Source organism: Camellia sinensis, chromosome 4 (assembly GCF_055761805.1).
Source record: "Camellia sinensis isolate YWXY chromosome 4, ASM5576180v1, whole genome shotgun sequence".
Taxonomy (NCBI): Eukaryota; Viridiplantae; Streptophyta; class Magnoliopsida; order Ericales; family Theaceae; genus Camellia; species Camellia sinensis.
The window spans coordinates 185,865,546-185,880,584 of NC_138964.1; the positions used below are offsets into that span (position 1 = coordinate 185,865,546).

A 15,039-nucleotide genomic window follows, 5' to 3' on the forward strand; every position below is an offset into this window, starting at 1 on the left:
GCAATAGCTATGTGAAGCTTGATAAGCAAGAAAGACAGTAGGAGGAAAGTGAGGAAGAAGGGTCTTGTATGTATAGACAAGAGAGACCGCCCAAATTCAAATTCTGGCAAAACGGCGGGTTGGCTGCTCGAGAACCAATGGCAGCCCGCCACGTGTCCCCATTTATGGCGACGTCAGAGTTGAAGCGACAGGAAGGTCAAGCGAGACGATGACCGAGGAGCCAGCCGGGCTGGTCTTGAAGACAGGAATGAAAAACCGAGAAGTTGAACCGGGCAAGTTCTAAAGCCAGGAATAGTAACCGGCCTGATCGCCATTCTGTAAACCGCGGACCGAGGAAAACATTGTCCCGGTTAGTTTAGGTAATCCCAGTCACGCTTCAGCGGACGGAATTAAGGGGCAATTGAGAGGGAGATTTATGATCTGGAATTGGGCCGAGGTAACGGCCGAGCAGGTTGAGAGCTTAATGGTACATGGGGCCGAGATGATCGGCGATCCGCTCGGAGATAGGCTGCCAGGACTTGGGTCGGGCAGGAGTTGGGCCAAGTATGTGCCGCCCCAGACCGTAAAGAAGCTGCTCGGTAAGGCAGTGCTCGGTTGGATCGAGCTGCTTGATCAGGCGATGGTGGAGCCAGTAAAGCTGAGTGACCGGCGCCCGGAAAGGCGTGGTCTGCCGAGGTAATCGTTTGATCGGCAAGAAGGCCGACCACAGGAGGTGCCTCGGGCTCGGCTTTGCCGAGATGCCGCTTAGCCTGGTCCTCCTTGGGCTTAGCCAGTAAAGTGCTTGGGTATGAAGCACAGCACGGCCGTGGATAGAGCAGCTCGGCTGCCGAGCTCTAGCTGAGAAGGCAAGCAGTTGAGATTAGGTGATGTTCAGCAAGGTTTACGCTGACAGATGGGATAGCGGAGCCACGTGTCAGGAGATGACTGGGAGTGGATATGGGGCGCAGAGGGTATATAAGCATGTCTGCGCCCCCCATACATGACAGACGAACATTCTGTAAGGAATTCCTACACTCTTACACTCCTCTCTCTCTCTCTCTCTCTCTCTCTCTCTCTCTCCATCCTAAGGTGTGTGCTAACTTGATAGTCGGAGGGTTTTTCCGGCCACACACCGCCGGGTAGCTCACCATTATCTGCTCGCAGGTGATCAGACAGAAATGGAGCTCGGAAGAAAGGAGTACGGGCTCGCCTGAATATTTGCTCCCCGTACACATTTCATTAGCATTTTCATGCCTTGCATCCATTTGTATTGCATGCACCAAGGCTCGGTTAATTATTCAAACTTGCATTGTCATTTAAATAATTCTTTGAATACATGCTTAGACCACATGTTAGCAAATTAATTCACATGTCATAAATTAGTAGCAAAGCCTATTAGTTGCATATCGCATGTGTTGCATTAGCCATAATCGCATAAAGTTAGGAACATGCATATTTTCTAATTATTTTGCTTTGTTTTGGCTTGGAGTACTAGGTGAGTAATTTCAGGTTTTAGCATCTTGCATTGAGTGTTTGTGTTGCCATGTCCAAAGCATGAATTCCATGAGGCTAAGTGCTTAAATGATATAATTGTTTGAATGCCTGTAGATGAAGGCTATTTGCTTGAGTTAGGGTAGTTTAATTAATATTCCATTTTAAGCCCACTTTTTCAAGTGGCTGTAGACCGTCCGAACTCGCTCCGCGCGCCCCCCTTTCGGAGAGGGCGCGAATTGTAGTTCTAGCTATTATAGTTCGGACTCTTGTCACGGTTCTGAATTTAATCTCACAAAGTGCAATATAAGACTGATATATCACCAAAGAGTCCAAATCCGGCAAATCGTTTTGAAAAATCGATTTTGAATTAAAAAGCGCCATACATGGACTGTTTTGCCAGATTTCAGAGTCGCCACCTAAATATTTTGTTTTTGGGAAATTTAAGAAACCCTGACTCGTGCCTAAGGCCACGTGTCCGTCATCACCAAAGTTGCCTCGGCTCGGGAACTTGGGTACGAGAGGGAAAGGTCCTGAAATGAGCACCCCCGCTCGCCCGATCAAAGATCGGCCTCTACTAACATGTTATGTTGTTTTTGTAAATACATGTGTTCTTATTCGGTTATTAAGCTAACTTACTATGTGATGCGCACATCATACAAGTATAGACTCAATCACAAGAATTGGAACAAAATAACTCATGCTTGTTTTTCGAAAATGGTTTGAAAGTACTACTCGCAAGTAGGCTAAAATGCGGATTTGCCACCCTCAAGTGGGCTTTAAAACATGATTTTTGCCACTTTGCAAAGTGGACTCAAAACTCACAATCATCGAGTTGTTCCAATCCAGGCAATCAAGCCTTTACCCATAGGCATTCAAACAGTTAAGCACTTAAGCAAATAGCCTCATGGCAAGCATGCTATCATGGCAACACTTACACTCATGCAAGTATGCTAAAGTGTAAACACTTACAGTGTACTCCGAACCAAAACATAAGCTAGTTAGTAATCAATACATGATCCTAGCTATGTCAACAATGCCTAATGCAACACATGCAAAATGCAACTAAGTAGGCTTGGCTATCTAAGATGGCAAATGAATGCAACACTTGATAACATGCTGTTAAACACGTATTCAAGTAAATATTGAAATACAATACAGTTTAAATAATGCGCCGAGCCCGGTGCATGCAAGACAAATGAATGATGCACGCATGCAGAGCATAAAATATACTAATTGAAAATGCCCTAAAACTAACCATCGAAAACGGTTAAGTAAAAGGGAGAAAGAAGTGGGGGTTGGAAGACATGCATACGCACACGCACATGCACCCTTATTACAACATTGCGCCCTCTCGCAAGAGGGTCTCAAATCACTCGCGCTGTTTAGTGTATCGCATTGTTTAGTGCATTTCAAATCATTCGTGCTATTTTGCGCATCGCACTGTTTTGTGCAGTTTATCATTCGCGCTATTTTGCGCACCTCAATTGCATTGTTTTGTGCAGTTTATCATTCGCGCTATTTTGCGCATCGCACTGTTTTGTGCAGCCTACATTCGCGCTATTTTGCGCATCGCACTGTTTTGTGCAGTTTATCATTCGTGCTATTTTGCGCATCGCACTGTTTTGTGTAGTTTACATTTGCGCTATTTTACGCACCTCAATCGCACTGTCTTATGCTTTGCATATCGCATTGCGCTATCTTGCGCACCTTATCTGTATCACACTGTTTTGTGCATTCACCATGCTCGTACTATTTTGTACACCTTTAGCATCGCACTATTTTGTGCATCTTCTTAGCATTGTTTTGCGCATTCACTCTGCATCGCACTGTCTTGTGCACATTGTATTTTTGCATCATTCGCACTGTCTTGTGCACTCCTTGGTCTAGGAGACCTTAAATCCTCTAAAGGTGCAATTCCTTTGGTGTTTGTCATACCCGAACGACTTCTAGTGGTCTGGTATAGCCACCTGCCTGTGTTTGTGGTGAGTTCCTAGGAGACCAACTGAGACGGTGGAAACTAGAGTTCGAATGGCTCTTGCCTAGAACGCAAAGGTTCAGGATTTCCGAGACTAAAGTTTGATTTAAATACCCAGGGGTATATCCTCGGCTTGAAATCTGTATGACAGCCCCATAGATTGAGATAGCATATGTATGCGCCTCAATTCTGGATACCGAATCAACCTAGTCTGTCATCCTGTTGGAGAATAGGGAAAGTTGCAACCATAGTCAGGGAGAAAAGCCGTACCTATAGTTCAACTGAGAAGAAGAAGAAGATTCCCACATCAGCATGAGGTAGGACATTGCCGAGGTAAGTCATTGCCAATTGCCCCTGTAAGGTACCTCCCTTTTCCTAGCTATCACATTGCATTTTAGTCATTACAGTGAATCGCATAAATCCTGAATTTTCAAACCGGCTTCGCGTAGCGTATAAGTCCAATTTTCAAACCGGCTTCGCGTAACGTATAAGTCCAATTATCAAAATCTTTCTGTATATCATTTTGCATCCTGTCCCTGAACTACGCTGGTTTGATTCCTTGCAAAGGGATACGTAGGCAGCCTGCGGCGCAACCATTTATTTGTCTGTACTTTGTTTGTTTGTCCAAGTCTTCGGTCTTGTCAAAAATGATTCGTCTCTAGGCTTTGACATTCACTCCCGTCACTTCTTAACTTTCGAGTTCTGTCAAAGAGGGGCAACTGTAGACACCCCATTTTTGACCGCCCTTAAGACTTGGACGCGACTGATGGTTTACTTGATGGAGAAAGGTGTGCAGGGCAAAGGTTCAGTTTCTTCGACAATGAGAGAGTCAAATCTCAACTTCATACCATTTTCTTGGACCGAAACAATCTTGATCAAAAGATTTTAGACTTGAAACCCTCTCTTTCAAAACGTTTTGAAAATAAAGTTCCTACGATGTTCCGAGGCTCGCATTTTGTCGAATGTTGCGCTTTTCGGTAAACCGAGCAAGGACAAAGTGGAAATGAATAAAAGAGAGATGAAATATTTGAAAAATCTTTCAAAACACCTTGTCTAGGGGTTTGGAGTTGAAGAAAAGAGGAGGAAAGAGAGGAAAACTAGTTTGGGAGAAGTTCGGCATGAATCCGGGTAGGACCGAAACTGCGCCACTTCACCGAAACGGGCATAACTCTTTGCACATGAGGAATTTTGATGCAAGGTTGGCACCATTGGGAAGCTAACTTCTGGGGCTTCAATGTGGCCACATGGACGACTAGAAAATCATATGGCAGATCAGAAAAATCAGGTGGTCCAAAGTGGTTCAGCATGAATCCGGGAGGACCAAAAACTGCGCGGCTTCACCGAAACGGGCATAACTCTTTTCACAGGAGGAATTTAGATGTGAGGCCATTACCATTGGAAAGGAGACTTCCGGGGATTCATTTCACACTCAAGAATCTCCTAAAACCAAGTTCGAGTAGGGGAGATATGGTTGGTTGAAGTCCGGTTGGACCGAATCTGCGCAGCTTCACCAAAACAGGCATAACTTTTTGCACAGGAGGAATTTTAATGCAAGGTTTGCGGCATTGGAAAGCTAACTTCAAGGGATTCATGGCCGACCAGCTTTAGACCTTGAACCTTTTGAACCCTGGTCGGCCGACCAAGGCAAGTGGTCGGCCGGCCACTTGAACTGGTTGGCCAGCTACCCTCTGTTTTGTCTCTCTGAGTGTGTTCCAACTGTGCCAGCTGGGAGCCATTTGCAGCATCCTCCATACACGTGTATGGAGGATCTTCAAAGTTGTTTTTAGCTTCCAAGAGAAGCTTTAGACCTCTTTGTCTATATAGGAGGTCCTCTCCCTCCTTTGGGCTGGTTAGAAAAAACCAGCTGAGATATACACCCATTTCCCCTCCATCTCTCTACTTCAAGCCTTCAAACACCCTTGTTCTTGGTCATTTTACACTACAACTCCTAGCCTACCACCTCCACCATTCATTCCAGCCCCTTGAAGCTGATTTCTAGAGGTTGAAGGTTCACTAACTTGGTCCAAAAGCTCCAACATTGCTGCTCTTCAAGGGTAAGTGCCTATTTCCCTTAAGCTTGCATTTTTTTGCATGATTGGTTAGCCTTATTTTAAAGCATTTTTGGGCTTTGACCTAAGCTGTAAAGTATCTTATTTTGGCCCCCTCTTCAACTTTGTTTAAGGGCACTTTGCTGTTTGAGGTCATTTACTTCCCCTTATCTTCTATCTCTCTTTTAGGGCTATTTTTGCATCCTATTTTAGCCTTACTTGTGAGCATTTTCGAGATTTTCTATAAACTGGAAAAAGTCTTGTTTTGACATCGTCTTCAAGTTTTGTTAAGGTCCCATTTCTGTTTGGGGTCATCTTCCCCCTATGCATGCTTCATCCCTTCATGATTAAGGCTATGCATTAGAGCACTTGCATTGGCCATGGTTTGGCCTCTTAGCCACTGAAATACAGTGGATTTTCAGTGGCTTAAATGCATTTTTGAGGGCCAAAATTAGAGGGGGGTGACCCCCTCTCTCCTTGTCTTGTTTGGGGGTCTTTTGGGCCTTTCAAAGGGACCCTATTTTGCATACATCGAAGTCTTGTTTCAGGCCTCATTATGTGAGTTTTGGGGTCTGCTTTGGCTCTGTACAAGGCCCTTTTGGCCATATTTTATACCTACAATGCATGTGTAGAGCAATCCCATCCAAGGCTTTTCAAATGAGCCTTTCTTTGCATGTTTCCTAGACTGATTTCAAGGCCTATTTGGTGAGTTTTAGGGCTGTCATAATCCATTTCCAGAGTTAGTTTTTCCATGCTAAATGTCTATCTTATATGTGCTTAACAACCCCTTGCAAGGCCCTCCAAAGAAGCCCCTCATTTTTGCATGCATTGGCAGCATTTTGGTGATTATTTGGGCATATTTTGGCATGTTTTATTCACTGTTTTTGTCTAGTTTGATGAGTTCTCATTTTCTTCATATACATGCCATGTAAACCATGCTTGCTAGCCAATGTTGCATGCTATGTTAGTCCATCATGTTAGCATCTTTTGGCCATGCTTTAAACCAGAAATGTGTATATTTTGGGACTGCCTTGGCTCTGTCTTTATGCTTCATGATCAAATAATGCTTGCTTTGTGCGCTTGTGGTTCAATGCATGTGCCTAGTTTTGAGTTTCGGGGCTTATTCCATGCATCGGGTGCCATATTTCCATGTTTCGGGACCATTTAACATCATGTTTCAGTGCTGAAATTTACATGTGTTGAATGCCATCTTGCATCCTTTGTCATACCTTGGTAGAGTGGTATTTTATGCCTTAGGTTCGGTCCTCGGTTTGCGTGCATGTGTGCACGCATTTTGGTTGTCTCATTTTCATCTAATGGCCACTGATGTGAGTGCGGCTGAGGTTCACTCATGTTGGTGTAAGTCCATCGTGCATTGTGTATATCATTTCAATTCATAGCATTGCGTATGCTAGGTTGCATTTTAGAGCATTATGTATGCCATGTTACATCGAGCATTGTGCATACCATCTCATAGCATTGCGTATGCTAGGTTGTATGTTAGTCGCATTGTGTATGCCATTTCATTTGCATTGTGTTTGGGATAGGAGTTAGCCCAAGCACGGGAAACGAGGGACGTTTCGTACTCCGAGTGACGGGACGTGTCTCAATTCCCCGTCGCCGACACTCCGGATTACCCATGATGGAGTTTAGGTCTTGTTGTGTTTTCATGTGCATTCATTTCATATTGAGTCGTGTAATTCGACTCCTCGGCCATCATGCATCGATATGCGTGATTGGTGGCACGAGGATCGAGGACTACACTCCCTGAAGAGTAGTCATGCATACATATGTGAAATACTTTGCCATGCCCCTTTATTGCTCTCTGTTGCAGTAAATCAGAAATCAGCGGCCTTCTGGAGCGTTGTGCAACCTTCTGAAAACAATTGCAAACAGAGGCAAATCGGGGCATCGTAATGGATTTCTGCGCAAGGCAACTCGAGCATGCATCATTCATCATTTGGAACAGAGCTGAGGCGGTCCATGGATTTGCGTGCTAATTTACCTGCTTTCTTAGATTAATTTGTTAATTAATTAGGATTTTATATTTATTCGGACTGTACTATTTATTCGGACTGTATTATTTATTCGGACCCTCCGAGCGAGGGCAATGTTGCAATAAGTGTGCGTGAGTGTGATGTATGTCTTCCAACCCCACGTCTTTCTCCCTTTTATTTACCAGCTTATGATGGTTAGATTAGGGCATGTTTCAATTAGCATACAGTATGATAGCATGTCTGCATTCATTCATCTGTCTTGCATGCATCGGGCTCGGCGCATCATACTAACTACATTTGTATTTCAAATTCCAAATTGAATATGTGCTAGCTGTAGCATCATCATATGCCATGTTTAGAATAGCCAAGCCTATCTTAGTTGCATTTTGCATGTGTTGCATTAGGCATTTCTGTATAGTTAGGATCACGCATGAATTTCTAACATAGCTTTTGTTTTGGCTTGGAGTACTTGGTAAGTTTTACGCTTTAGCATCTTTGCATGTATGTGAGTGACTGCCATGATAGCATGCTTATCATGAGGCTATGTCCTTATATGATATACCTGCCTGAATGCCTGTGGGTGAAGGTTGGGTTATTCGAATTGGAACAATTCACCAATTGTGAGTTTTAAGCCCACTAGATAGTGGCAAATCATCTTGTTTTCTAAGCCCACCTGAGGGTGACAAATCCACATTTTAGTCTACTTGCGAGTAGCAAACCGTTTTCAAAACAAACATGAAATGTTTTGTTCCAATTCAGGCGACCCAGTCTATACTTGTATGCTGTGCGCATCACGTAGTAAATCTAGGCTAATAACCGGAATAAGAACGCATAATGTTTTCAAAACTCGATATCATGGTTAGTAGAGGCCGATCTTTGATCGGGCGAGCGGGGGTGCTCACGAAGTGACCTTCCCCAATCGTACCCAAGTTCCCGAGCCGAGGCAACTTTGGTGATGACAGACATGTGGCCTTAGGCAACGAGTCAGGGTTTCCTAAATTTTCCCAAAATAAAATATTTAGGTGGCGACTCTGTATCTGGCAAAGCAGTCCATGTTTGGCATTTCTTTCAAAAAATCTGTTTTCAAAAATGATTTGCCGGATTTAGACTCTTTGATGATTTCATCGGTCTTGCATTGCACTCTGCGAGATTAGATACAGGACCGTGACATTGAGTCCTGAACTGTAGTGAGCCCAATAAACAAAACGGGGAGGGGGGGATTCCCTCCAAGGACGTTCGGGGACGTCTACATGGTGTCAATCAATCCAGCGTTGACATGTGCCGGTGATGCTGCGCGTAAACGGTAATGAGCGAGTGAGAGAGAGAGAGAGAGAGAGAGAGAGACGAAGTGGACAGAGAGAGAGAGAATGAAAGTGGATGCCGATGGCTTCTAGAGACAAAAAGAAGAGAGAGACTTGGGTTTGGTAATGGATTCAACAGATAAATTTGTGGGAATACATAATGGTAATGGCTTGGTTTTTAGTTTTTTTTTTTATTTTATTGTTTGAGGCTAAAAAGTCTCGTTTAGAATAGATTTTTTAATTTTTTTAACTTTTTGTGAAAAAAATAAAATGATTATGAGTTAGATGTGATATTTTGTCTTATTTGACTAAAATAATCAATTTTATCCTGTATAACTATTTTGATCTAAACTTGCTTCCCAAACAGAGCCATAATAAAGTAGTACCTACACCATAGACAAACGAAATTTAAATTTTTGACCCGAGCGTCCTTTTTTAAAGAGTGAATTACAAATACACTCCTTGATATTTGCTTAAAATATAGATTGTCCCTTGTAGTTTGGATAATTACAAATACCTCATTGTTAGTATTTTTTATTTAGCAAAATTAACTAAAAAAATGAAATTCATAATTATTCTACTATACAATAATAAAATTACATAAATCATTAATTGAAACATATTTTTAACATCATTAAAAACTGTTAATTGACTTGATGATTTAATAATAAAAGGGGTAATTTGTTATGAAATTTAGAAATGTCAGTGGTGAAATGTAATTTTCAAAATCACAAGGAGCAATTCGTATTTTAATCAAATCTCAGGAGGTGTATTTGTAATTTACCTTTTTAAAAACTTATTAAATAGTTTTAACTTGTAATCATAAAACAATTTAAATATTTTTAAAAAAATTAAGAAAAAACAAAAACAAATAAAATTTTATAATTTTTTTTAGGGTAAATTATAACTTAACCCCCTGTGGTTTGCCTAAAAAATACGGAGTCATCTTATAGTTTCATTTGTAACACTTAAATCCCCTATACTTCATACTAAAGTGTAATTTTCGACGGAACTATTTGTTTAAACGGAACATGTGTTGCACGACCATGAATGGTGAGTGGAGTAGTTTTTCCTACCCAAAAACATATGACAAATGACCAAAACACCCTTATTGCCATATATATACATAGAATGGTATAGTGCAACAGAGCATGAGTTACAGTCTTGCACTACAAAAAAATCTGTTTTTTGCGACGGTAAACGGCCGTCGCAAATGCCCCGAAAGCCGTCGCTAATGTCTTTTGCGACGGTAATGTGGCTTTTTGCGACGGTAAGGGGGGGTCGCGACAGACGGGGTTGCAAAAGACCTTTGGCGACGGTATGTACCGTCGCCATTAGTTTCTGCGACGGTATGCCAAGTTTTTTGCGACGGCATTTTTCCCGTCGCAAATAATGGTGGAAAAATCACTTTTCGCGACGGCACGTAATTCCCGTCGCTAAAAGTGAGTTTTTGAGACGGGAAAATTACCGTCGTTAAAGGCTATGGCATCATATAAGTATTGGCGACGGCATGGTTTACCGTCGCTAAAGGTGTCCTGTACATTCAATAAGGCAGCTTTTGCGACTGTGTTGGTACCGTCGCAAAAGCCTATTACTGGTTTTTGCGACGGGTTCTTCTCCCGTCTCAAAAAATAAAATAAAAAATAAAAAACCCTGCTGATAAATTATTAAAAAAATTAAAATAACCTGTATTAGATAAAAAATAAGTATAAAAAATTGAAAAATTACAGAATAATATAAATACGTACATAAACAAAAATTGACAAATAATGAAAATTAATAATATTGTTCAATTCATAGCAATACAGAAATAAAAATTCAGAACAATAAAAATTATACCACTACATAATGTCGCATAATACATACATAATGTTGCTCCCAAATTTAAATAACATAAATGAAAATCAAAATCAAAATCAAAAGTTTTCGTCTTCATTCATTCGTGGGTTACAAAAACAAAAATTAGTCATAATCTTGATACGCCCGCATTCCAGAAAAAGCCAACTGCTACTCAGGAAATATCTGAAAAAAACAAGATAAAAATAATTAAAAACCATATAATGTGTTAATATTTTAATTATATAAAAATATAAAAAAAAAATTGATTACTATATAATTAGAAAGATAGTTTAGTAAATAATTTTGACAAACCGAAATCCGGCTCTAACTCCCAAACCGGGAACCCGATTCGAGCCCCGTCTTCTCCCACAAGTCTCTCGTGCCTAGGCGGTCGTGTGTGCCAAGTTTCGTGCTAAACCGACGCCATTTGGTGATTTTGGGGCGTTAACGCCTCGAATTCAAGTTTCTTAAGGAAGTTGTTTGCCTAAAGTGAAATCCGGCTCTAACTCCCAAACCGGGAACCCGATTCGAGCCCCGTCTTCTCCCACAAGTCTCTCGTGCCTAGGCGGTCGTGTGTGCCAAGTTTCGTGCTAAACCGACGCCGTTTGGTGATTTTGGGGCGTTAACGCCTCGAATTCAAGTTTCTTAAGGAAGTTGTTTGCCTAAAGTGAAATCCGACTCTAACTCCCAAACCGGGAACCCGATTCGAGCCCCGTCTTCTCCCACAAGTCTCTCGTGCCTAGGCGGTCGTGTGTGCCAAGTTTCGTGCTAAACCGACGCCGTTTGGTGATTTTGGGGCGTTAACGCCTCGAATTCAAGTTTCTTAAGGAAGTTGTTTGCCTAAAGTGAAATCCGGCTCTAACTCCCAAACCGGGAACCCGATTCGAGCCCCGTCTTCTCCCACAAGTCTCTCGTGCCTAGGCGGTCGTGTGTGCCAAGTTTCGTGCTAAACCGACGCCGTTTGGTGATTTTGGGGCGTTAACACCTCGAATTCAAGTTTCTTAAGGAAGTTGTTTGCCTAAAGTGAAATCCGGCTCTAACTCCCAAACCGGGAACCCGATTCGAGCCCCGTCTTCTCCCACAAGTCTCTCGTGCCTAGGCGGTCGTGTGTGCCAAGTTTCGTGCTAAACCGACGCCGTTTGGTGATTTTGGGGTGTTAACGCCTCGAATTCAAGTTTCTTAAGGAAGTTGTTTGCCTAAAGTGAAATCCGACTCTAACTCCCAAACCGGGAACCCGATTCGAGCCCCGTCTTCTCTCACAAGTCTCTCGTGCCTAGGCGGTCGTGTGTGCCAAGTTTCGTGCTAAACCGACGCCGTTTGGTGATTTTGGGGCGTTAACGCCTCAAATTCAAGTTTCTTAAGGAAGTTGTTTGCCTAAAGTGAAATCCGGCTCTAACTCCCAAACCGGGAACCCGATTCGAGCCCCGTCTTCTCCCACAAGTCTCTCGTGCCTAGGCGGTCGTGTGTGCCAAGTTTCGTGCTAAACCGACGCCGTTTGGTGATTTTGGGGCGTTAACGCCTCGAATTCAAGTTTCTTAAGGAAGTTGTTTGCCTAAAGTGAAATCCGGCTCTAACTCCCAAACCGGGAACCCGATTCGAGCCCCGTCTTCTCCCACAAGTCTCTCGTGCCTAGGCGGTCGTGTGTGCCAAGTTTCGTGCTAAACCGACGCCGTTTGCTGATTTTGGGGCATTAACGCCTCGAATTCAAGTTTCTGAAGGAAGTTGTTTGCCTAAAGTGAAATCCGGCTCTAACTCCCAAACCGGGAACCCGATTCGAGCCCCGTCTTCTCTCACAAGTCTCTCGTGCCTAGGCGGTCGTGTGTGCCAAGTTTCGTGCTAAACCGACGCCGTTTGGTGATTTTGGGGCGTTAACGCCTCGAATTCAAGTTTCTTAAGGAAGTTGTTTGCCTAAAGTGAAATCTGGCTCTAACTCCCAAACCGGGAACCCGATTCGAGCCCCGTCTTCTCCCACAAGTCTCTCGTGCCTAGGCGGTCGTGTGTGCCAAGTTTCGTGCTAAACCGACGCCGTTTGGTGATTTTGGGGCGTTAACGCCTCGAATTCAAGTTTCTTAAGGAAGTTGTTTGCCTAAAGTGAAATCCGGCTCTAACTCCCAAACCGGGAACCCGATTCAAGTTTCTGAAACACAAAGATGTATTTTAGCTTAGAATGCAAAGATAAATTTTATACCTGATCTTCTGGTGGTGGTGTATATGGATTCTCGTCTTCTGTAGATTCCCTAAATGCCCGGTGGCCACTCGATGCATCAGGAACCTATGTTAGTCAGTGCATAATGTGTTAATCATATTCGAATTTCATACATAGTCTTGAGTGAAAATTGAACTATCAAACAATTGTGATGTTTATATGGAACCTGTCTGTTGGGATCCACACTCGCCCCCTGTGACACAAGGGCCATCATCTCAGCTCTCATCTGCTGCAAATGTGTAGAGAACTCTGCTCGCAGCTCCTCCCTCAACTCATCCCTTAGCTCAGCACGAACCTGCTGCGTGATCTGATCAATAGTCGATGGATGGGGTGTTGACTGTGATGGCCCAGCACCATCCTTATACACCACTCTCCGAGGCACGATTCTCCCGTATGTGCGACAATATCCATGTCTGTCATGACCTATCAACTCATGGAAAATGGCATTCCTAGCCTCCAAAGTCCGACCATCCTCAGGTAGCATAGAGAGTTGACGATTAAACTCATCCTGTATTGAATAAGACACACAAGTATACGCGAAATTAAGATGGTTGACACACAAAAAATAAACTTTAAATACAATCAAAGGTGTTTGGAAACTACCAAGGTCTGGATAACCTCTGGGTCATCTACTCTACGTGTCATAAGCCAAACATTCATCTTATCAGTAGACTCCCCCTTACTGGTCATCTAAATTTTTTTTAAGAAATATGAAAATTAGAATCCAAATAATTTGCAAATATACAATGTTTATTTATATAGAAAAATAAAACAATAAAATGTAAACCTCATGCCGTATCTGAGAGAAAGTAGTACGCCTTGTGTTATGAGCTATGCCGTGAGCTCGCCGATTTTTAGCGTTCCTACTTGCAATTTTCTATAACAAGTTCAACAAATGTAAGTATGTAAATATGATTTGTATGTTTACATATCATAAATATAACGTAATTGTATACCTCAGCATCGGAAGTACGCCAATACTCTACAAGTTGTTCCCACTGGCTTGGCACAACGTTCATAGGAACATCATCCTTCAGATTAGGATCAGAGCTTCTAGGCTTGAAATACTTAGCCTTAAGCTTGTTCTTGTGATCCTTCCATATGCTGTTGCAGTTTTTCATGCAGATTGGCTTGTACTCCTCTGGACATATATTCAAATTGTCCTATAAAACACAAAGTTTAAGGCTAAGTATAACACAAATTTGGAATTCGAATTTGTGGACAAAAATATACTTTTACCTTCACATCCTTCCAGATAGCATCAATAATATCATCAGGCACACTGTTCCAGTCAACAAAAGTAAGAGGAACAATGTTACCATTCCGGACAATAATGCCAAGTTGAGTAGTTAACTTGGCCACGTTATCTCCTATTGGGCAGTAATTTCCATCAAATTGTATGTGCAGCTTTTTACCAGTACCCCACTTTTTAATGCCCTTGGCACATCCTCTACCACGCCTAGTCGAGGTCGATGAAGAACTAACATGACCTGCGATATACAATAATAATAAACAATATGCAATGGTAACAACCAAATGCAAATTTAAATAATGTGAATACAAATCATATCAAATAAACCTGATGTGGGCTGTGAAGAAGTCGAAGGGTCTGCAAAATACAATGAGAATAAACAAGTTATATATAATGAGCATAAATAAATGTATGTGTAAATAATTTTCATGCAACTCAAAGTAAATTTAAATACCTGCGGATGGCTCATAAGCTGATGATGATAGCTGCTGTGGTGCCATTGATGGTGGACGCACCGATGGTAGGCGTGGAGGCCGAGTACATGGTAGCTGCTGTGGTGCCACTGATGGTGGTCGATACGGTGGTAATGGCCCCTCAGATGCTGGTGGCACTAATGGCCCCTCTGATGCTGGCCGATGTGATGTGTCCTCTAATGGTGGTGCTACTGATGTCCTGTTATGTAGCACATCAGACATCATGCGCCGGGGATGATCAGGCTTCCTCTTCCTTCCCATAATAATCTTCAAGCAATATAACATTAATTGACATTAGAAACATAGACAATGGTTTGTCATCAACTATAATATGACATGATTTGAACTAATACAATTACAAAGACAAAGTAAATTAAGAAATTGATGATTAACTACAACCTTGGCCTTAATTGAATTACTAATGTTGATTACATATCAGCCTATTTGAACATCAACTGTTTCCCCTTCTGTGGCT

At 42.4% G+C, this 15,039-nt stretch overlaps 1 protein-coding gene across 1 annotated transcript; it reads right to left on the bottom strand.

Annotated features, from left to right (window-relative positions):
• Positions 1–12,815: 12,815 nt before the first annotated feature.
• Positions 12,816–15,023, bottom strand: LOC145824296 (uncharacterized). The gene is made up of 7 exons (XM_082923928.1): positions 14,546–15,023; positions 14,419–14,448; positions 14,202–14,329; positions 13,627–13,716; positions 13,443–13,529; positions 13,006–13,347; positions 12,816–12,905 (listed from the first exon to the last, which is right to left on the bottom strand). Exons 1-7 carry the CDS (start codon positions 14,847–14,849, stop codon positions 12,816–12,818), a joined length of 1,071 nt encoding a protein of 356 aa, XP_082780054.1. The 5' UTR covers positions 14,850–15,023.
• Between the last annotated feature and the right edge of the window lie 16 nt (positions 15,024–15,039).